The 24,437-nt window shown below is 45.0% G+C and overlaps 2 protein-coding genes across 8 annotated transcripts in view; both read right to left on the bottom strand.

Annotated features, from left to right (window-relative positions):
- The window catches only part of LOC106607385 (KN motif and ankyrin repeat domain-containing protein 2), a 29,898-nt gene extending 15,216 nt beyond the window's left edge, over positions 1–14,682 (bottom strand). For both annotated transcript variants that reach the window (XM_082976581.1, XM_014204301.3), the window contains exons 1-2: positions 14,427–14,682; positions 4,172–4,268 (exon numbers count right to left, since the gene is read on the bottom strand). The gene's annotated coding sequence lies outside the window, so the exon portion shown is untranslated. The remainder of the gene's footprint in view (positions 1–4,171; positions 4,269–14,426) is intronic.
- Positions 14,683–16,916: 2,234 nt separating this feature from the next.
- Positions 16,917–24,437, bottom strand: part of LOC106607387 (dedicator of cytokinesis protein 7) — a 42,139-nt gene continuing 34,618 nt past the window's right edge. For all 6 annotated transcript variants that reach the window (XM_014204307.3, XM_045720503.2, XM_045720504.2 and 3 more), the window contains 10 exons: positions 24,008–24,200; positions 23,386–23,529; positions 23,011–23,157; positions 20,782–20,907; positions 20,533–20,622; positions 20,128–20,364; positions 19,804–19,947; positions 19,612–19,718; positions 19,305–19,484; positions 16,917–18,413 (listed from right to left, as the gene is read on the bottom strand). In XM_014204307.3, coding sequence (XP_014059782.3) covers positions 18,371–18,413; positions 19,305–19,484; positions 19,612–19,718; positions 19,804–19,947; positions 20,128–20,364; positions 20,533–20,622; positions 20,782–20,907; positions 23,011–23,157; positions 23,386–23,529; positions 24,008–24,200 — 1,411 coding nt within the window. In that variant the 3' untranslated portion in view covers positions 16,917–18,370. The remainder of the gene's footprint in view (positions 18,414–19,304; positions 19,485–19,611; positions 19,719–19,803; positions 19,948–20,127; positions 20,365–20,532; positions 20,623–20,781; positions 20,908–23,010; positions 23,158–23,385; positions 23,530–24,007; positions 24,201–24,437) is intronic.

Here is a 24,437-nt window from a genome sequence, read left to right as displayed (position 1 = left end):
GTACTGGGTAAAGTTATTTTGGATCTCAGTGCTGAGTTTGATACCATTGATCATAACATCCTTGTTGACCAGCTGGATAGGTTGGGGGAATCTCTGGCGTTGCCCTCGACTGGTTCAGGTCATATCTATGTGGTAGATGCTTCTCAGTGAGCATGGGTGCTTCAGTATCATCCCTAGCACCTATTCACTATGGTGTCCCTCAAGGGTCAATTCTGGGCGCCATCCTTTTTTCCCTGTACATGCTTCCCCTTGGTGACGTCATCCGAAATAATAACATTCAGTTTCACTGCTATGTAGGTGACCCAAAGCTTTATTTACCAATCAGACCCAGTGACCAAGCTTGCGTAGCTACCCTTCACAAGTGTCTTGCTGACATCAAATGTTTGATGTGTGACAATTTTCTCCAGCTCAATGATACGATATCAGAGGTTGTTTTATTTGGTGCCCACCTTGCTAGATCCCAGATTGTAAATAACCTTGGTAATTTGTCGACCAAAGTAAAGCCTACGGCCAGAAACCTTGGTGTCTTCTTTGACCCTGACCTAAACCTCGAGCTGCATGTAAAGAAAGTTGTCCAGTCCTGCCTTTATCATCTAAGAAATATAGCTAAAGTCAACTCTTTTATTTCAGTCACTGATCTGGAGAAAGTTATACATGATTTAATTTCCACATGCCTAGATTACAGTAACTCTTTGTATAAATGTCTCAGTCAGAAATCACTCCATCGTCTACAGTTAGTTCAAAATGCTACAGCTTGGATTTTAACAAGCACTTACCAGTCACTTTCAGAATAGATGTATTAATCACGTTTAAAGGAAATATTCACCCATTTTGAATGTTAAATCGTTTTTGTGTATCTCTGAGCGATGTTCTATCGATTCCTGGGGTTATTTCATGTTTTCATGTGTATTTGATGTCTTGCCGTTCACGCAGGCAGAAAGACAGCTGATATGACATGGCATTGTGACCGGCACTCTCACTACACTGGAAGCTAAGAGGAAAATGACTTGTATGTTTGAGGTTTTCGCAATCTAAATGTCAGTTTTCAATACTGGGTGGCTAACTAGCTAACAAGCTAGGTAGCTATCCAGCCAACCCATAGAGAGATCATTGCATTGTGGGTTTTGTAGTCGACTTGAGATGCAACAGATTTCCAAAACGATTTTCACATTTCATGTTGCTACCAACCTTATTATAACGACAAAATGAAAGAAAAAAAATCACAACAAATATTGCTATCACATATTAGTGTTATTTAACACGGTAAATTATAGGAATTAGTGGTTTTGGGAGGATTTTTCCTTTAAGACTAGACTTGGTTTTGCCCAATCCTATATCTCAGTGTCACGCTCTGACCTAGGAGAGCTGTGTTTTTCTGTTTAGTTAGGTCAGGGTGTGATAGATGGGTGGGCATTCTATGTTTTTGTTTTCTAGGTTTTGGCCAGGTATGGTTTCCAATCAGAAGCAGCTGTCTATCGTTGTCTCTGATTGGAAGCCATACTTAGGCAGCCTGTTTTTCCTGTGTTGGTGTGGGTAGTTGTTTTCCGTTTTGTGAGTATCACCTGACGGAACTGTTGGCTGTCATTTTGTTGTTTTGTTTAAGTGTTATCATTAAAGTAATTATGAGCACTCTACACGCTGCGCCTTGGTCCCCTTTATACGACCCTCGTTACAGAACTACCCACCATGATTGGATCAAGCGGCGTGCCCGGGCAGAAATGGACAACTGGTCAAGTGAGGAGTGGCTAGAAAGGAGAAACTGGACTTGGGGGCAAGTAATAGAGAGATATCGGAGCCTACCGGGGAAGAACGGGAGGCAGCCCCCCAAATTTTTTTGGGGGGGGGCACATGGGTAGTTTGGCTAGGCCAGGACTGAGACCTGAGCCAACTCCCCGTGCTTATTGTGGTGAGCATGTGCCTGCCTCTCCCACTCTCCCTCCAGTGCGCCTCCATAGCACAGTACGTCCTGTGCCTGCTCCTCGCGCTCTCCCTCCAGTGCGCCTCCATAATCCAGTACGTCCTGTGCCTGCCCCTCACACTCTCCCTCCAGTTCGCCTCCATAGCCCAGTATGGCCGGTGCCTGCTTTGAGCACTCGGTCCTCAGTGCGTCTTCCTAGTCCGGTGAGACCTGTTTCAGCTCCACGATCTAAGCCTCCAGTGATAAGCGATGGTCCGAAGCCTATAGAGATGATCCATGGCACGAAGCCTCTAGTGATGATCCATGGCCCAGAGCCTGTAGGGATGTTCCATGGCACGAAGCTTCTAGAGGTAATCCATGGCCCGGAGCCTGTAGAAATAATCCTTGGCAAAAAGCCTGAAGGGATTATAAATGGTCCTGAGCCTGTAGGGATAAACCCTGGCACGAAGCCTGTAGGAATAATCCATGGCCAAGCATCTGTAGAGATCTTCCATGGTATGAAGCCTCCTGTGATGATCCATGGCGCGGAACCTGTAGAGATGATCCATGGCATGGAGCCAGCAGCAACGGTCACTAGTCTGGAACCGATAATGACGCTTCCCAGTCCGGAACCTCCGGCGACGCTCCTCCGTCCGGAGCCTCCAGCGACGCTCCCCAGTCCGGAGCCTCCAGCGACGGTCCGCAGCCCTCAGCGGCGGTCTGCAGCCTGGAGTCTTCAGCGGTGGCCTTCAGCTCAGAGTCTTCAGCGGCGGTTGGCATTTCAGAGCCTCCGGCGATGACCCACGGTCTGGTTCCTCCGGACGCACAGAAGCGGGGGGATCAGTGGGCGGGGGGGGTTCTATGCCCGGAACCAGAGCCACCGCCAAATATGGATGCCCACCCGGACCTTCCCCAATAGGTTCAGGTTTGCGGCTGGGGGGCCGCACCTTTGGGAGGGGGTTACTGTCACGCTCTGACCTAGGAGAGCTGTGTGATAGATGGGGGGTGTGATAGATGGGTGGGCATTCTATGTTTTCGTTTTCTATGTTTTGGCCAGGTATGGTTTCCAGTCAAAGGCAGCTGTCTATCGTTGTCTCTGATTGGAAGCCATACTTAGGCAGCCTGTTTTTCCTGTGTTGGTGTGGGTAGTTGTTTTCCGTTTTGTGAGTATCACCTGACGGAACTGTTGGCTGCCGTTTTGTTGTTTTGTTTAAGTGTTATCATTAAAGTAAAGTATGAGCACTCTACACGCCGCGCCTTGGTCCCGTCTATACGACGCCCGTTACACTCAGATATTTTATCTCCCTACGAGCCAGGGCACAGCCTGAGATCCTCTGGCAGGGCACTGTTGGCCATTCCAAAGTCTAGAGTAGATCCGGCTTGCAGATTCTGTGCCTCTTTTTAAATCGCTGCTAAAGACACACTTTTATAAAGATGTATGATTTTAATGTATGATTTCAACAGTGGCCAAAGAGCCACTGGATTGGAACCAGTGCTATGTTCAGATGACATAAAAATAGAGCTCTTTGGCAACGCACACCAGTGCTGGGTTTTACATCTAAAGAAAGATGCAGAAAAGAACCGCATAACTACTGTAAAATATGCTGTTGGATCTTTGATGTTATGAGGCTATTTTGCTTCCACTGGTCCTGGGGCCCTTGTTAAGGTCAACGGCATCATGAATTTTACCCAGTACCAGGACTTGTGGTTTGAATTGAAGAGGGCGCAGACAAAGAATATCAAAGATCTGGAAGGATTATGTGTGGAGGAATGGTCTAAGATCCCTTTCAATGTGTTCTCCAATTATATATATATTTGCAAGGTGAGGTATTGAAAGGTATTGAAAACAGGGGTGCCAAACATTTTGAACCCTATATTTTTGAGAAAAATTGCTTTACTTGTTAAACAAAATCTCTTTCTCTGAGCAATTGTATTAGTATAATAATAATAATATAATCTCCCAATTTCTTTGAGCATACAATATGTCTCAGTATTTGTATTATGTATTTTATAGTCTGTTTTGCTAATCTTTATCAAGGGTGCCAATAATTTTGGACCAGACTGTATGTCCAACACATTGTCTTTATCCACTGTCTTACCTCATTCACTGTCTTACCGCAAAGCAAGAAATACCTTGAATCCCACTACCCAGATAAAATCATGGAATTTTCCACCCACGTCTTAAATAGCTGCCTTTTGTGTGATTGCTATTCTGCACAAGTTTGGGAATGGTTTATGAATTAGGAAAAGAGGGATTTATTTTCTGCTCCATACCAGCTGCTCAGAGTGCTGCAGGGTTGGTCTCTCCTCCTCACTCTGGCTTCTCTTCTCTCCTCTTTTTCTTCCCTCCCCTCTTTCTCACGGTCAGCACCTGAGCACAGCATGGAGGAAGATAATGGAAAGATATTAACATTTATATTAAGAAATCATAACATCCATTTCATAATCCTACTGAGATAGAGATCAGAAAACAGAAAAGACCAGAAAGACCCACAAAATAAACTTGGGATAAATGCAACCAAGTTCCAAATGAAGCACATCATTGAGGTATCCAGTGAATCTTTAACCAGCCATCAAATCTCAAAACGTCCATGACAACTCTAACAGGTCCATTCCAGCCTCTCCAGAGGGCTACAAACAGGCCTTTCTTACAAAACAGGGATTACCCAATGTTTAGGCAGGGTAAGACTAAAACACCCAGGTCTGCAGTAGAAAACAAACCCCAGAAACACATTCCACTGCCTCAGTGACAGCTCCTCACATGAAAAACATCCTTTCCATCTCACCACAAAATGCCAATCAAACTCACAAGTCGATGGACCTAATTTCAGAGCAACAACAGACCTCCATGCAGCTAGTGCCTTGAGAAAACTTCTCATCCGTCTGAGTCTGAACCACAACAACACAGACTGCTGTATGGCTAATCAACCAAGGCTGGCTGGGAACCTCCCTGTCATGACATTGAGCAATGTTTTCATGCACTTCTTGACTCACACTCTTGAACCCAGTGCCATGTAACACACCCCTCTGGTTTCACAGGAACACCCAAATCAAATCATCAAATCAAGTTTTATTGGTCACATACATATGGTTAGTAGATGTTAATGCGAGTGTAGCGAAATGCTTGTGCTTCTAGTTCCGACCGTGCAATAATATCTAACAAGTAATCTAACAATTTCACAACAACTACCTTATGCACACGAGTGTAAAGGAATGACTAAGAATATGTACATATAAATATGTGGATGAGCGATGTCCGAACGGCATAGGCAAGATGCAGTAGATGGTATAGAGTACAGTATATACATATGAGATGAGTAATGTAGGGTATGTAAACATTATATAAAGTGGCATTGTTTAAGTGACTAGTGATACATTTATTACATCCAAATGTTAATTATAAAAGTGGCTAGAGATTGAGTCTGTATGTTGGCAGCAGCCACTCAATGTTAGTGATGTGTATTGACCTCGCCTTCTGGATCATAGTGGGGTGAACAGGCAGTGGCTCGGGTGGTTGTTGTCCTTGATGATCTTTTTGACCTTCCTGTGACATCGGGTGGTGTAGGTGTCCTGGAGGGCAGGTAGTTTGCCCCCGGTGATGCGTTGTGCAGACCTCACTACCCTCTGGAGAGCCTTACGGTTGTGGGTGGAGCAGTTGCCGACAGGATGCTCTCGATTGTGCATCTGTAAAAGTTTGTGAGTGTTTTTGGTGATAAGCCAAATTTCTTCAGCCTCCTGAGGTTGAAGAGACGCTGTTGCGCCTTCTTCACCACGCTGTCTGTGTGGATGGACCATTTCAGTTTGTCTGTGATGTGTACTCCGAGGAACAATTTTTGCTTCCACCTTCTCCACTACTGTCCCATCGATGTGGATAGGAGGGTGCTCCCTCTGCTGTTTCCTGAAGTACACGATCATCTCCTTTGTTTTGTTGACGTTGAGTGTGAGGTTATTTTCCTGACACCACACTCCGAGGGCCCTCACCTCCTCCGTGTAGGTCATCTTGTCGTTGTTGGTAATCAAGCCTACCACTGCAGTGTCGTCTGCAAACTTGATGATTGAGTTGGAGGCGTGCATGGTCACGCAGTCATTGGTGAACAGGGAGTACAGGAGAGGGCTGAGAACGCACCCTTGTGGGGCCCCAGTGTTGAGGATCAGCGGGGTGGAGTTGTTGTTTCTTACCCTCACCACCTGGGGGCGGCCCGTCAGAAAGTCCAGGACCCAGTTGCACAGGGCGGGGTCGAGACCCAGGGTCTCGAGCTTAATGACGGGTTTGGAGGGTTCTATGGTGTTAAATGCTGAGCTGTAATCCATGAACAGCATTCTAACATAGGTATTCCTCTTGTCCAGATGGGTTAGGGCAGTGTGGTTGCGATTGTGTCGTCTGTGGACCTATTGGGGCGGTAAGCAAATTGGAGTGGGTCTAGGGTGTCAGGTAGGGTGGAGGTGATATGATCATTGACTAGACTCTCAAAGCACTTCATGATGACTGAAGTGAGTGCTATGGGGCGATAGGCGTTTAGCTCAGTTACCTTAGCTTTCTTGGGAACAGGAACAATGGTGGCCATCTTGAAGCATGTGGGAACAGCAGACTGGGATAGGGATTGATTGAATATGTCCGTAAACACACCAGCCAGCTGGTCTGTGCATGCTCTGAGGACGCGGCTAGGGATGCCGTCTGGGCCGACCCAGATAATGTTACCCCAGGATCTTGCCAAGGCATCTCCACGACATTACCTATACTTACGCGTGATTTGCAAGGAATACAGCCAATATTCCCAATCTGCAAATCCATGTGATTTCAGATTCGTCCTGTCACAAATACGTGCAAGTTCCAGGAGATAAGCTGCGTGATAATGGAGGTTCTTTCTTTTTCTCATACCTTGGCTTTCACTGCAAATTCTGGGACTTAACTTGTACATTTCACTGTGGAGTTGTGGCCAAATGACGCCAGTGATTTCCATTTAAAGAATGTCACATTATGAACTTTTATCTTACTCAGTCCATTGTTGAATACTTTTATCATGGGACAGAGGGAGGGAAGGAGAGAGTGAGAGAAACAGAGCCTTATAGAGGAACGACAGCCAAATCACAATGAGCCATTCATTCAGCCCCTAGTTCCACAGCTGGTTCTAATATAGAGCTAGGAGGGGCAGAGAGAGAGAGAGAGAGAGAGAGAGAGAGAGAGAGAGAGAGAAGAGCAGAGAGAGAGAGAGACACACACACGATCAACCCATATTTACATACATAAATAAAAGAAAGAGAGGGAGGGAGAAAGAGAGGCAGAGAGATGGCGAGAGAGACACATAGATAGATAGATAGATAGATAGATAGATAGATAGATAGATAGATAGATAGATAGATAGATAGATAGATAGATAGATAGATAGATAGATAGATAGATAGATAGATAGATAGATAGATAGACAGAGAGACAGAGAGAGAGAGAGAGATAGGAGAGAGACTGTTACAGCCAAGAAAATAAACCTCAAAACAAACGTAATGGTGTCTGAGGCTGTTGTCTGTTGTGGATCCAGACACTGTCAGAGAGCGGAAATACAAACAGGCCCAGTGATGACGAGCAACCAATGTCTGGGAGGTCTGTGTACATGTCTTAGACTCCTACTCTTATCAGTCATCACAAATCAATACAAATGTGATTCTATCATACTAGAAAGCATCAGTAAATATCACAATAGAGTATAATAACAGTGGAATAACTAGTCTATACAGACTATAAAATCTCATAACTAAACTAAAACTACATACGCAGTATATACCAACACACACAGTATATACCAACACACACAGTATATACCAACACACACACTATATACCAACACACACAGTATATACCAACACACACAGTATATACCAACACACACAGTATATACCAACACACACAGTATATACCAACACACACAGTATATACCAACACACACAGTATATACCAACACACACAGTATATACCAATGTGTATGCGGTGCCCAGTGTTATGAGGTAGGAGGTAGGCTCTGCAAACTTTTGTACATTCTTGTTTTTGTGAAAGAGTCAAACAGTTCTGAAGAGATAGGTTAACACACACTCCCACGTCTGCACCCACTACCCTTTCATCACACAGCTGAAAACACTCACACACACACACACACACACGCACACACACACACACACACGCACACACTCCAGGATCCTTTGAACCCATGGGACTCCCACAGACCCACAAACACAGCTGAATCATTTCAGTTCATTGTTTCAGGTATACGCTCTGAAGAAACAAATACAGTAACTCTGTTCTTATCTTCCATCTAAACACGCTGGGAAATTGTAGTGGTGAGTATCAAATCCACCATGACAGTAGTAACCTTTCAACAGCAGCAGTGAGATGACGACATATATACAGTACACCCACTCAAAAGATATCACCATGCACAGGCACTCAGCACCACAAGCCCTCAACACCAGACCCCAGACTGGAAGAGGGCACATCGTGGGTAACCCTTTCTCACTGTTCATTAGAAAGGATATATATCATTGATGTGCCATTAAAATAGCTTATTGTGTGATTGCCTGAGGTCTGACGAAGAAAGGGTTACAGGAAAAGGAGCTCCATCTCTGTATTCCCTCAGGACCCAGAAACAACCCAGTCACTTCCTCCAAGCCCAGGAGAAAAAGTAACAAGGAGAGGGAGAGGGAAAATGAGACGGAGAGGGAGAAAGAATGAGGGAGTAAAGTAAAGCGAGAGCAGGAGAGTGGAGGTACAGTATGTGAGTGAAAGACGGAGAAAAGAAAGAGGGGTGTGGGTGTGTGTGAACAACAAGAAGGGCGAGACTGGAGTGGGGGAGAGAAAGAAAATAGGGAGGGAGAAGAGAATAACTTTTAAATGGAAACTTCTAGAATGAGAACACCATGACTGTTCTAAGATTTCGAATCCACCAGTATGAGTCATTGAAACTCCCAGCGGCCACACCATAATGTTGGGTCCTCTGCGCTTACCAAAACAGGGCAGACATCACAGGGATTCAAGAGGGTTTAAGAGGAACTCTTGACCAAGGGTGAATTACGTTTCAAAAGATCTTTCTTCATCATCTGAACTCGTTCGGCCTGTAAGATTACGATCATATTTTGAACATTCCACTACTGGTTTAAGGAGAAAAGGAGACTCACAATAGAAACCCAGCACACAAAGAGGCAGCACTTCAAGTTCCTAAATGAAGCCGAATGTTATTTTGTCAGCACCCAGGCTACTTATGATTGACCTCAGTCCAATGAGTGTAACACCATGTTAAAAAAACTGGAACAATACATGGGAAAATTGGAACTATTATGAATACTATTTACGAAAAACAACAAATACATACATCATGCTGGTGTCACATTATTCGCTGGAGGAGAAACCTTCATTGCTCTTTCAGCATCTGCTGGGGACTGCTGTATGTGACCCTAACTCTCATTCTAACAGATGGCTTAATTTAGCCAACTGGTCATGCATTAATAACCAATGACCAATGAATTGCTGGTCTCTACTCAGAAGTGGCAAGGATGTTAGCCATTTATCATCATGTGGTTCCTTTACAAGTAAACCACTCTTTTTAGAACAAATGTCGTGCCTCATTCGCATGAAAAACAAGACTTTCACATGTGCATGAGGAGGACAGATGCTCTCAATTGACCAGGATATAACAAATGACTGTGAGGGCAATGTGCTTCTGAGTAACTAATAGTGGGTTTGAACTAGGAACAGAGCAGACATATCACATTTTTCAAATCCGATTTTATTTCATCAAATGCTTGGTAAACAACAGGTGTTGATGAACAGTGCAATGCTTCCTTAAGGCCACCTCCCAACAATGCCGAGAGAAAATAGAGAAATAATAGAAAAGTAATAGCACATAATAATAAAAGTAATAATAAATACACAAGGATTAACGATAACTTGGCCATACTATATACACACGGGGTGCCAGTACTGAGTCATTGTGCAGGGGTACGAGGTCATTGAGCTAGTACATATAACTAGGGATAAAGTTACTAGGCAACAGGATAGATAATAAACAGTAGCAGCAGTGTATGTTATGAGTAAAAAAAAAAGTAAAAGTAAATGCAAAAAGGGTTAATGCAGATAGTCTAGGTAGCTATTTGGTTAACTATTTAAGTAAGTATTTAGCAGTCTTATGGCTTGGGGGTAGAATCTGTTCAGGGTCCTATTGGTTCCAGACTTGGTGTATCGGTACCACTTGCCGGGCGGTAGCAGAGAAAACAGTCTATGACTTGTGTGACTGGAGTCTTTGACAATTTTTAGGGCCATCCTCTGACACCACCTGGTATAGTGGTCCTGGATGGCAGGGAGCTCGGCCCCAGTGATGTACCGGGCCGTCCGCACTACGGCCCAGCTTTGCGATCGGATGCCAAGCAGTTGCCATACCAAGTGGTGATGCAGCCAGTCAAGATGCTCTCAATAGTGCAGCTGTAGAACTTTTTGACGATCTTTTCAGCCTCCTGAAGGGGAAGAGGCGTTGTCGTGCTCTCTTCATGACTGTGTTGATGTTTTTGAACCATGATAGATCCTTAGTGATGTGGATACTGAGGAACTTGAAGCTCTTGACCCGCTCCACAACAGCCCAGTCGATGTGAATGGGGGCGTGCTTGGCCCTCTGTTTCCTGTAGTCTACGATCAGCTCCTTTGTCTTGCTGACGTTGAGGGGAGAGGTTGTTGTCCTGGCACCACACTGCCAGGTCTCTGACCTCCTCCCTATAGGCAGTCTCATCGTCGTCGGTGATCAGGTCTACCACCGTCATGTAGTCAGTAAACTTATTGATGGTGTTGGAGTTGTGCGCGGCTACACAGTCGTGGGTGAACAGGGAGTGCAGGAGGGGACTAAGCACACACCCCTGAGGGGCCCCTGTGTTGAGGGTCAGCGTGGCGGATGTGCTGTTGCCTGTCCTTACCACCTGGGGGCAGACCGTCCAGGATCCAGATGCAGAGGGAGGTGTTAAGTCCCGGGGTCCTTAACTTAGTGATGAGTTTGGAGGGCACTATGGTGTTTTGAATGCAGAGCTGTAGTCAATGAACAGCATTCTCTTATCCAGGTGGGAGAGGGCAGTGTGGAGTACAATAGAGATTGTGTCATCTGTGGATTTGTTGGGGCGGTACGTGAATTGGAGTGGGTCCAGGGTGTCTGGGATGAGGGTGTTGAAGTGAGCCATGACCAGCCTTTCAAAGCATTTCGTGGCTACAGATGTGAGTGTTACTGGGCGATAGTCATTTAGACAGGTTACCATGGCATTCTTGGGCACAGGGACTATTTTGGGCTGCTTGAAACATGTAGGTATTACAAACTGGGTCTGGGAGAGGTTGAAAATGTCAGTGAAGCCTTAACCCAGCCAAGCTATGTAGACTATGCCCTGTTACTGCAAGCAAATAGGACGACTGTTTTTAACATTAAGGAGGAGTAGGGTCTGGAGAGAAAGACGGCATGCTGCAGAAATAGTCTGCCCCATACAGCCAGGGAGCGGCCTTACTGCTTGACCTGGCCTCAGCCCTGCCTGCCTGCTCTCCTGTCTGGAACAGGAGAAGAATAAACATCAGCATCACAGCTGCCATTGGTCATTGTGTTGACTCCTCCAAAAGGAAACTGCCTGGCTAAGGGTGGGGCCCAGGGACAGGAATTGCAACAGAAACAAAAGAAGAAAAACTGTATGCATTCGAGAGAGAGAGAGGTGGAAGGAATGGGAGAGACAGCGAGTGAGAGACAGAGTGAGAGAAAGAGAGAGAGGGAAAATTCCTGTGCAGAACGGGAGGTAGAGGGATAAGGATTGATGAGGCCAGAGAGGCAGTGTTCTGGAAGGATTTGGGGAAGGTTCAGGGGAGACAGAAACGGAGACGAAGACCGGAGCAGAGCTGTTAGTCCGGTCAGGCAGGGGAAAGCTGGTCAGACTCACAGCAGTTTTGGGCTTAAAACCTCAGGTCAGTGGAGTCAGTCAGTGGTGGTCACATGCAGCACAGTGGGGTAACGGAAGGAAGTAGTCAAGCATTGGAGCCCTGATGATGTATCTAAGTGACCCGTTCACCGGGATCCTCATTGATTGTTTCCTGACTAACTCAATGAGGGAAGTAAATTAGATAACAACAAGCAGGACTTCAAACCACACAACAAGGCATTGGGAGGTTGTTGCGAGTCAGTGAATAGAAAGATCCATCTTCCCTTTCAGAACGATTCATATATTTTAAGAAGGATTTCTCCAGAGATTAGTCCAGCAGATAATGATTCATGCTTCCTTGGACTCTACATGCATGATCAAGGAATATGTTGACTGAAAACTTTGAAGGATTTGTCTCTGGCTGTAGGTCTGGATAAACAAGCAGGGGTATTAACCCTCAACAGCCAAATCCCCCAATCTGGCCCCATTCTAATATCAGAGCTATGTAATCATCCCCTGCTATAGCTAAATACATCTACACCTCTCCACTGCAATGAGTGATTAGCAGTCATATAAGCAAGGCACTATAGCCTACAGGCTTCACCAAAACAGTTATTAATACTGATGGAGAATTTGGTGATAAGTTACTCTCATATTAAAGTAAAAAATGTTGATATTCTATCAATAAAAAGGTGCACAAACTGTGATCCATTTTCCCACCAAAACAAGAAACATATGTTTGTGTGAAATTTGCATAAAGCTATACATGATGTCAAAATGTGTATTTGAGCTGTAGCCTACTATACACCTTCTATGGCAGTAGTGTAAGGCTCAAGTATAACATGCCTTTCTGTGCAGAAGTAGAAGGCTTTCTGCTCACTGAATCAGTAACAATTGGTAATTGACTGATGTGATAGGACTAGTTTCCAGACTACACAAGAAGACATGAACTGTAAAATGGCAGAGTGAAATATACCTTGACCGCCTACACGCATTAACTCACAGAGCGTCTGTAATTATCTTCCACTACCTGATTCAAGGTGGTAGGCAACTCTAAATGAATTGCTCATGTGTGTAACCATAGTTTCAGCTGAACAGAGGGGTGTCAGCTGAACAGAGAGGTGTCAGCTAGGGGACAGTCTGGCCCGCTGAGACCTGTCCGCAAATTCTAATAAATCCAGACGATCACAAACATGAAGCTTCATGCTGGTTTATGGCGTAATTCCATTAGTCTAGCTAAATCATTGAAATGCCCAGCGTGTGGTCCACCGCTACAAATGGGCTTTATAACCTTGCATTCCTCCATTTGGAATTCCACTACAGCGCCCCTCGTTCCTAACGCTGTAATCGGGAATGTGGACCTAGTCGGTGAGACAGTTAGGCTACGGATTCCATCCCCGCTGCTGCTGGCACGAGCATGGGATAACTCCAACTGGGCACCTTGCATTCTAGGACACCTATGGAGACCTGTGTCGGTCACCTATAAAGTAGGCCTAGTCTGTGTGAAAGCAGACTGCTATCAAGTGATCAATGATTGATCAAAGGACCCCATATACAATTATATGGGCCTATCTAGACTGTAGCCTATTCCCACAAAATTACACTTGGGTTGTATCCATCTTCTCCAAAGTTCAACTGTTTAATAATGACCAATAGACAAACCGTGAAAAGCATTAGTAGGCTATTAGGCCTACAGGCGTTAAATGTTCTTACAGACACTGCTTCTTCTAGAGAGGAGGAAAACCCGATAGAACGAATCCAACTTTTTGTTGATGCAGCCCTCCCTTAGGCCCAATAGCTTTTTGAGGCAGACATCCGTTCACGGACGGGCGGTTAAACCAGACCAAAGTTAAGGGCAGAGTGGTAATGAGAAAGTGATGAACATCTGGAAGTAGGCTAATGAAAAGTGGAAGAATGGAAGGACCCACCCTCTCCCTGGAGTAACGGCAATCACGGGGTTTTCTTTAAATTAGGGATTAATCTGAAAGTATTCAGGAATTCAACTTCAAAACTTTCTTTGATTGAAGAAAGAACCTGATCGAAAAACGTTCCAGTTGAAGTTCCAAATTTTTCAAGTTTAGCCAGAAGAGTGAGGGTGGCAAGTTTCCAAAATGTTCCAGAACGCAAATAGTAACTAAAGACCTTCTCTCCAATTTGAACAATAAACTCAGTGAAAATGTGAGACCGCTCTCTCAGTTGTCAATAAAATTCAGCCAACATGACCTATTAACATAAAACGTCTTAGCTATAACACACGCGCCAGTGCCCAATGCATTGTGTGCGCTCCCTCGAGGAGCGCATTATCGCCAATGATGTTCAGCCAAATAACCTACTATGCACGAGAACAAAACCACTCATTAGGCCATTAATACTTATAGTAATATTTAGGGGAAAGTGCACACCAATTCATACAAACGTAACGCAGTTAAATAGGTAGAGAATGGGCAATAAGAGACCCGTTACTTCTAGAAGTAAGAAACAAACCGCCGAAGGAATAGGACAAAAGAAATCTTACGCAAGACACCATTTTGGACTTAAGAATTAAGCAAATGTTAACATACAGGCTGCTGGGAATTAAGAATTTATGATCTTATCGAAAGGCTGTTGTCCTTACCTCTCCTTAGAAATCCGTTCAGACGTCTTGGGCCAGGAGCGCTCACTGACATGGAGACAAAAACACCGCAGCCAAGCGGTTCAGAACCCCCTCCCTCCGCTCTTAAAGGGCCAGGAGCGCCTTTAGAACAGACTAGTACCTTAGGCTAGAAGCCCCATTCCACTCAGACATCTCTGCATACTCATTCCCAATTGTAAAATGTAAGAGTTGGAATAAGAGAGTCGTCGTATTAATGGCTCAGTGTGACTTATAGAAATTTAGCCTAATGCAAGGGTGACCTAAAGTCCGTCAGCATTGCTCTTTCTTTCCATTCTTTAAAAAAATGTTTTATCGGTGACTGCGCTTGGGGAATATGGTCCCCGTAACATGACGTCATACTTTAGTCTCCCCTGGAATCTACCCGTGTCTTACAGAAGACTAAATAGTCGATTGAGGGACGTAAATGCGGTTACTGTTTTACAGAGAATGGATACACCACAGCTATATCACAGATTGATTAATGCCTAAAAGGGGTGGGTGTGTTTTTATTGTATAGCGTGTTACATACCAATAACACACACTACATCCATACAATGGGCGTTTACCATTACGGCTACAATGTCAGGCACACCCGCACAGGAAATTAATTGCACGATGAAAAATAACAGAAAGGGGCGCATACTCCGACTTGAGCCGACATCAGGTTCAAATGGAGATCTGAGGGGTCCGCTCTACATCGTCAGGCCAATAATTAGGGTGGTTCATGTCTGCAAAGATGCGTCCTGAGGGCCAGATTACTATACCCGTTCAGTTGCTCCAGGATAACCCATCCACAGCCTATTCATAATCCACTCGAAATGGAACGTTTCATCTTTTCTCATTTAAAAAAATAAATAAAGCAATAATATGCCATATGTCGATACACATAAAAATTAGATTCCCATCTGCATTATTAACATAATATACTATAGGCCTATAGCCTATCAATTAATCAACGAAGGTGTTTAATAATTTAGTTGTTTAAATATTTCCCCTGCTGGCTAAGTCCAGTCCTGGGACTCATATTCCCAGGGTAGTAAAACCATGTGTCTAGAATGATTAACCCTCTCAAGGTTATATACAGTACAGTGCATTCGGAAAGTATTCAGACCCCTTGACTTTTTTCACATCTTGTTACATTACAGCCTTATTCTAAAATGGATAAAATAAAATTCCTCATTCATCTACACACAATACCCCCTAATGACAAAGTGAAAACCGGTTTAGAAATGTTTGGAAATGTATTTAAAATAAAAAAAACAGAAATACCTTATTTACATTAATATTCAGACCCTTTGCTATGAGCTCAGGTGCATCCTGTTTCCATTGATCATCCTTGAGATGTTTCTACAACTTGATTGGAGTCCACCTGTGGTAAATGCAATTGATTGGACATGATTTGGAAAGGCACACCCCTGTCTATATAAGGTCCCACAGTTGACAGTGCATGTCAGTGCAAAACTGAGCAATCGGGGGAGAAGGGTTTGGTCAGGGAGGTGACCAAGAACCCGATGGTCACTCTGACAGAGCTCCAGAGTTCCTCTGTGGAGATGGGGGAACCTTCCAGAAGGACAACAATCTCTGCAGCACTCCACTAATCAGGCAAGTGGTAGAGTGGCCAGACGGAATCCACTCCTCAGTAAAAAGCACGACAGCCCGCTTGGAGTTTGACAAAAGGCACCTAAAGACTCTCAGACCATGAGAAACAAGATGCTCTGATTTGATGAAACCAATATTTTACTCTTTAGCCTGAATATCAAGCGCCACATCTGGAGGAAACCTGGCACCATCCCTACGGTGAAGCACGGTGGTGGCAGCATCATGCTGTGGGGATGTTTTTCAGCGGCAGGGACTGGGAGACTAGTCAGGATCGAGGGAAAGATGAACGGAGAAAAGTAAAGAGAGATTCTTGATGAAAACCTGCTTCAGAGCACTCAGGACCTCAGACTGGGGCGAGGGTTCACCTTCCAACAGGACAACGCAAGGGTGGCTTCAGGACAAGTCTCAATGTCCTTGAGTGGCCCAGCCAGAGCCCGGATTTGAACCCGATCGAACATCTCTGGAGAGACCTGATAATAGCTGTGCAGCAACGCTCCCCATCCAACCTGACAGAGCTTGAGAGGATCTGTATAGATCTGCAATACAGGTGTGCCAAGCTTATACCGTCATACCCAAGACTCGAGGCTGTAATTGCTGCCAAAGGTGCTTCAACAAAGTACTGAGTTAAGGGTCTGAACATTTATGTAAATCTCATATTTCCAGGGTTTTTTATTTGATACATTTGCAAAAATGTATCAAAACCATTTTTTTCTTTGTCATTATGAGGTGTTGTGTGTAGGTTGATAAGGGGGAAAAAACAATTTAATATATTTTAGAACAAGGCTGTAACGTAACAAATGGTGGAAAAAGTCAAGGGGTCTGAATACTTTCCCAATACATTGTATATTAATCAGCACTGATGAAAGCAGACTGTTAAGATTGAGAGAACATTTTAATACAAAGCAGTACAAAAAAAAAATGAAAAGTGAATAAATAAAAAAAGTAGTTATTTTCCTGACTGGTAAAAATGCAGTTTTAGACAAGCCTCGTGAAAATACAATAAACAGAGGAAATACAGTAGTTACAGACAGTGGTACGTAGGTGCGGCAGTGTGAATACAGTATAGTGCAATACAATAAAGGAGACACAGTCCAATACAGTAGTTAAAAAGACCTACATTATGTGTTTCCACCAACCACAAGGTTGAAGATTCATTCCAGAACATGTGGAGTGTTTGTCAGCACAGAGGGAGAGAGAGAGAGAGAGAGAGAAGAGAGAGAGAGAAGAGAGAGAATGTCCCTGGCAGTCTGGCAGTGCCTACCATGTGAACATCAGTGATGCGACAGTGTTTTTGGTCAGTGCAGTAAAAATAACATTTCAGTGTCACCAGAGACCACATGTAAGGCTCCCTCTCTTCCTAAAGCCCCATCTCTCCAACCTACAATGTGTCCATTGTATGTTCATCTAGAGCAGACGGGCCTCTAATGATCAAAATGTCATACTTCTTCATAATGAATTCCTGTCCTGATACAGGGTGTATGAAAGGGAGAAGTCAGTAGTGAAAGAATGTCAGTTATTTGGTATGAGGATCGTTGGTTACAGAACGACTCCCTGGGAACATTTAATGACTACGTCTGGCAGCAACTGGTCCCCCACCAAAAAAATCATCACACACAAATTCACTAAGGCCACGAAACAGGCCTGCTAAACCACAGTGTAACCACCCAGGCCCATCCACAGCAAACATGACACATACACAAGCAAATGGAAAGAAGCCTATATCCTGTGCAGTCGGGGCAAGAAACACACTCAAACACAAACTTCCAAGCGCACACATTCAAACGCGGCCCAAAACAAACACACAATTAGGGAAGCGCCTAGGAGCTGTTTTGGATTCTCCAGTTGAGGAAAAGCTACATTTAAACTGAGCGGAGATGAACAGAGAGGGAGAGGCATCATTCTGGGTCCTCCTCAATGCAGAGAGACTCCTCCTGAAAGCTGGTCTCTGTAAATGCCCAGGACAAAGAGAGATGGTCCAAACGACTATGTTTACAGTGCAGATAAACTTCCAGTATAAACAGAGGGAGCTTTTCCTATAGGAGTGTGAGAGACAGAGAGAATGGGGGGGAGGTAGAGCAGAGCAGGAGAGGAAGACAAGAAACGAGTGAGTGAGGCGGGAGAGAGGTGGTATGGCCTGACACTGGTGGGAGGGGGGGGGGGGGGTTGGAATAACAAGCTAGGGAGATGGAGGAGGATGGTGTGAGTGTTGAGGATAGACTGTTGGTGTGTGAAGGGGTGGGGGAGACAGACAGACAGACAGACCAGTTGAAATCAAGAGTATGTCTCAAGCGTTCGGTTTCTTCTCTGTTGACGAGGTCTGCTGTGCTTCAACAGTCCCCCCGGCGGAGACTGGACCTACTGAAGGAATTCCTGTGAAGACATAAAAAGTAATTAAAATGTTGCTATCTGGACGAGGGTTTTTGCAATGTGTGGATGAAGGAGGCTCGTAATTGCTGGTATGGTGTACGTCATTTTGTGTTCTGGCAGGTGTGGCTGTATCTGGCTGTGATTACAAATCCTCCAGCTCTCACATAAGACACGCAGCTGGCTCCAAAAACACCCAGTCAAAACCAACCAACAATGTGCGGATACTTTCCAAAACAGATGTGCTGAGCTGATTGAAGCAGCAGCTGCATTGTGTGTGGATGAAGGGGTCCTACCAGTGGTACTCAGTGGGGTGTGATGCATGTTCGTGTGACTACGCGTATGTAAAGTGTCGAGTTTCTACGGTGTTTTTCAAAGCAGAGGCTGGCAGTGGGGTGTTCAAATGGATTAGCTCACAGCGTGTGTGTTTGCATCGGTGTGTGTGTGAGATGGTGTCGAGTTACTATTGTGTAGGCTGTAGATGTCAGTGCTCTGTAGAGCTGGATGCGCTCATATTGTGTGTGTGTGTGTGTGTGTGTGTGTGTGTATTATGAGTGTGTGTGTCCATGCATGTTCATAAGTGTGTGAATCCAGTTACTTGTACATAGACATGGAATCACTGGTCACTTCAATAATGGAACACTAGTCACTTTAATAATGTTAACATCCTGCTTTAATCATTTCATATGTATATACTGTATTCTATTCACTTCGACATTGCTCGTCCTAATATTTACATATTTCTTAATTCCATTCTTTGACTTTTAGACTTGTGTGTATTGTTGTGAATTGTTAGATACTACTGCACTGTCAGAGATAGGAACACAAGCATTTCGCTACACCTGCAATAACATCTGCTAAATATGTGCACGTGACCAATAAGATTTGATTTGTAACCTTTGTGTAGCAGACTGAAGCCCTGCAGCCGGCAGTGTTCTGTAGAGCTGGGGGATCTTGCGGGTGATGAGCGGTCCCAGAGACTCTTTCAGCTTATTGTAGTTCCTCTCCATTTCCTTGTGGTACTCTTTCTGGTCTGGACCAATCAGAGTCTTGTTCTTCCTCAGGGCATCCTCACACCTGCAGGAGAGGAAGGAACACACACACACACACACATGGGGAGTCAAAGTCTGTTCACTGGGTTATTGAACCGTGTGTGTGTGTCAGACTGTATAGTCCATGTACAGGCTTTGGAAGGTGTCATCACCTCTTAGTGAAGTCTTTAAAGCAGAGGCGTAGCTTGTTGTGATGACGGTACAGCTTGGGGTCATCAGGAATGTCAGAGAGAAAGACCTGGGCCACCTCCAGAGGGCCCTGCACACGAGAGACAGAGAGAGAGGGTTACGTACACACTACAGCATGTCAAACACACAAAGGGATATTACACAACACACAGTACCTGGTTGACAGTGGTGCCCACAGAGCCCTGCAGCACCATCTGCAGCATCTTGGCGTCGGCAGGCTCCTGGTGGGTAGCGAAGGCCAGCTCCTGGGTCTTCTTCTGCATGTCCTCTATAGCCACCTCCATGGGCACCAGGATGATCTGGAGAGGAGAGGGGACAGCAACATGATCATGAGCACTGCTTCACTGCTAGCGGATTAATGTTATGTACAGTAAAGCTCTCTGAGCACCTGGAAAAACACTGCTAAATATAAATCCCTTCACTGTTCACAGTGCTCACCATGTCTCACACTACAGTCAGACATGTACACAGTGACCCACCTCCTCTTTGTGGATGACGTTGACGCGTGTCTTGATGTAGGGGAAAGCGTGGGACGTGGTGAGGATGGACTTGCGTTTGTACTGCTCGTGCAGGTCCCCGTGGGCGCGCCCGTCCAGGGTGAAGGGGGTGCAGTACATGAAGGTGCGCAGGTTGTAGTTCTTGTCGAAGTAGGTGATCCTCTCCTTCAGCTCGTACGTGTCGAAGAAGGGCTCCACGTAGGTGATCTGGAGGTAGGCCTGACGGACAGACATACAACACATCTATAAGCACTGGAGGTAGGCCTGAGAGCCACGCAGATATACAACACATAGATCAGTACTACGGGGTCATTCCTCACGTCCCCGTGTAAAAACCGCAACACAAACCTTCAGTCGTTTCTCTTTCTGGGACTTTGGGCCTTTTACCTTATTGGGGTCCAGCTTGTTCTTGTCCACATGGTTGGAGTCCTTGATAATCTCCACCACATCATCTCCAAACCGCTCAGCATAGAACTCCTGAACAAGATGTAGAGAGACATTCAAAAGACTGGTATCAGCTTATAACACACAACTCTGCAATGATCCAGTGAGTTACAGAAATGATCACTGATGTCTTTGAGTGCTATATAAATGATTATTAACATCCTCCTACTTGTCATTCTCCTCAGACCGTACCTCTAGTCTGTAGGAGATCTCAGCCAGCTTGGTGATAGAGGGCTCCTTGTACACAAACTCCTGCTCATCCAGGTCCCCAAAGCGACAACCGTAGAAGCCCACCCGGAAGTAGGTCCCAAACATCCTCTACACACTACAGAGAGAGAGAGGGGGGAGGGGGAAGAATAGGAAAACAGAATACAGAGATTACTTTCAGTCACTTAGTCTAAATTGTCCTAAATTGACATGTTACATTGGTCTCAGTTGTCCTAAATTGACATGTTACATTGGTCTAAGTTGTCCTAAATTGACATGTTACATTGGTCTAAGTTGTCCTAAATTGACATGTTACATTGGTCTAAGTTGTCCTAAATTGACATGTTACATTGGTCTAAGTTGTCCTAAATTGACATGTTACATTGGTCTAAGTTGTCCTAAATTGACATTGCTGTGCGACTTGGAGTTTTAATTTGGGAGTGCCTTCGTAAAGTATTCAGACCCCTTAACTTTTTCCACATTTTGTTACATTACAGCCTTATTCTAAATTGATTAAATCGTTTTTTCCCCCTCAAATCTACATACAATACCCCATAATGACAAAGCAAAAAAAGAGTTTTAGAAATTGTTGCTAAATTATAAAAAAAAAATGAAATATGACATTTACATAAGTATTCAGACCATTTACTCAGTACTTTGTTGAAGCACCTTTGGCAGCGATTACAGCCTTGAGACTTCTTGGGTATGACGTTACAAGATAAGCACAGCTGTATTAGGGGAGTTTCTCCCATTCTTCTCTGCAGATCCTCTCAAGCTCTGTCAGGTTGGATGGGGAGCGTCGCTGCACAGTTATTTTCAGGTCTCTCCAGAGATGTTCAATTGGGTTCAAGTCCGAGCTCTGGCTGGGCCACTCAATGACATTCATAGACTTGTCCCGAAGCCACTCCTGCGTTGTCTTGGCTGTGTGCTTAGGGTCGTTGTCCTGTTGGAAGGTGAACCTTCACCCCATTCTGAGGTCCTGAGCGCTCTAGAGCAGGTTTTCATCAAGGATCTCTCTGTACTTTGCTCCGTTCATCTTTCACTCCATCCTGACTAGTCCCCCAGTCCCTGCAGCTGAAAAACATCCCCACAGCATGATGCTGCCACCACCATGCTTCACCGTAGGGATTGTGCCAGGTTTCTCCCAGATGTGATGCTTGGCATTCAGGCCAAAGAGTTCAATCTTGGTTTCATCAGACCATAGAATCTTGTTTCTCATGGCCTGAGAGTCTTTAGGTGCCTTTTGGCAAACTCCAAGTGGGCTGTTATGTGCCTTTTACTGAGGAGTGGCTTCCATCTGGCCACTCTACAATAAAGTGGTGTGCTGCAGAGATGGTTGTCCTTCTGGAAGGTTCTCCCATCTCCACAGAGGAACTCTGTAAGAGTGACCATCGGGTTCTTGGTCACCTCCCTGACCAAGGCCCTTCTCCCCCGATTACTCAGTTTGGCAGGGTGGCCAGCTATCGGAAGAGTCTTGTTTCCAAACTTCTTCCATTTAAGAATGATGGAGCCACTGTGTACTTTTAGACCTTCAATGCTGCAGAACTTTTTTGGTACCCTTCCCCGGGAACATCAGTGCTACCAATGTTTTTTTTTTAAATTTAAAGCCCTAGTCAAAACATTGAAACCATATGCTACCACAGCAACCAGTAAATACACCTCAGAGAGTTGGAGCCAGTCGATCTTGTGCAACTGTTTTACACAACTATGTATTGGTTAAGTGTGTGAAAGTGTGAATGCAATGCAATACTGTGGTCTGAGTGTTGGGCAGAGTTTTATTACATTTCACTCACCAGTTAGGAAACATCATCCAGAAAGGACAGGAAAGGCAGGGAAACCACGGGAAAGAGAAATCAAATATTATTGTTTAAATGCATTTATAAACTGGGTGGTTTGAGCCCTGAATGCTGATTGGCTGACAGCCGTGGTATATCAGACCGTATACCATGGGTATGACAAAACATGTATTTTTACTGCTTTAATTACGTTGGTAACCAGTTTATAATAGCAATAAGGCACCTCGGGGTTTGTGGTATATGGCCAATATACCACGGCTAAAGGCTGTATCCAGGCATTCCGCTTTGCGTCGAGCGTAAGAACAGCCCTTAGCCGTGGTATATTGGCCATATACCATACCCCCGCGTGTCTTACTGCTTAAATAAACTCAAAGTCCGTTAAGTTACACAAACAAACTACATATTTCATTTACTTTACCTCCCATCCAGAACTCTGGTTGTAGATTTTGTTAAAGGCGTCCTGCAACTTTCCATGGACAGTAGCCAGCTTCTTGAAGTCTCTGTTGGCCTCGTGGACCGGGAGCAGGATCTTATACACCTCGTTGATGGCCTCGTACATGGAAGCCTGCAGGGGAGATACAGTATGAAACAGTGAGAAGTCTACCTACAGCACACTACAATTCATATATACATTACAAAAACCTGGCTTTCTCTATGTGAACATACAGCTCTGACTATTTACGAGGTGGTAAGGCAATCTGATGCTGTGTAGGGCATCCACTCAAAGAGAGATTAAAAAGTTATCCATCACGTATTTAAGGAAATCTCAATGTAAAGACAATCTGAGTAATACCATGTGGAAGGAGGTTGCAGCTTGCTCCAGCAGCCCCACCAGCCCCAACTCGCTGAAGTACTTCCCCGCACAGATACCCTCCTCCTCCGGGGACAGGATGTCATCAGACACCGCTGACTCCTCCAGAACATTAGACGAGATGTGCTACAGCAGGTAAGGGACATAGCAGTCAGGAAAAGACTCAGCTAAGGTTTTGAGGTATACTATAATGGACAGGAAAAGACTCAGCTAAGGTTTTGAGGTATACTATAATGGACAGGAAAAGACTCAGCCAAGGTTTTGAGGTATACTATAATGGACAGGAAAAGACTCAGCCAAGGTTTTGAGGTATACTATAATGGACAGGAAAAGACTCAGCTAAGGTTTTGAGGTATACTATAATGGACAGGAAAAGACTCAGCCAAGGTTTTGAGGTATACTATAATGGACAGGAAAAGACTCAGCCAAGGTTTTGAGGTATACTATAATGGACAGGAAAAGACTCAGCTAAGGTTTTGAGGTATACTATAATGGACAGGAAAAGACTCAGCTAAGGTTTTGAGGTATACTATAATGGACAGGAAAAGACTCAGCTAAGGTTTTGAGGTATACTATAATGGACAGGAAAACACACACTCCTGACCTGGAAGGTGACACAGCCAATGGGCAGGTAGCGGCAGTCCTCCAGCATGTTGAGGTACTCTGCCACCAGGGCGGCGCTGTGCACCAGGCAGTGGGCTGCCTCCGCGTGGTTCCCTCTCTCCGAGTGCTTCCCCGCCATGTTCTGCAGCCACGTCAGACGCAGGTCAGGGGAGTTCTGGTAGCCCTTAGCAATCCTGAGGGTGGGGGGGAGAAAGACAGAAAATCAGGGCGGTACATAGCTAACGCAATCCAAGCCGGGGTGGCAGATAGCCTAGTGGTTAGAGCGTTGGGCCAGTAACCCGAAAGGTTGCTGGGTTGAATCCCCGAGCTGACAAGGTAAAAATCTGTCGTTCTTCCCCGGAGCAAGGCAGTTAACCCACTGTTCCCCACGCGCTGAAGACGTGGATGTCGATTATGGCAGCCCCCCGCAC

Source organism: Salmo salar, chromosome 06, assembly GCF_965601325.2.
Source record: "Salmo salar chromosome 06, fSalSal1, whole genome shotgun sequence".
Taxonomy (NCBI): domain Eukaryota; kingdom Metazoa; phylum Chordata; class Actinopteri; order Salmoniformes; family Salmonidae; genus Salmo; species Salmo salar.
This window is presented reverse-complemented; position numbering and strand designations above follow the sequence as displayed.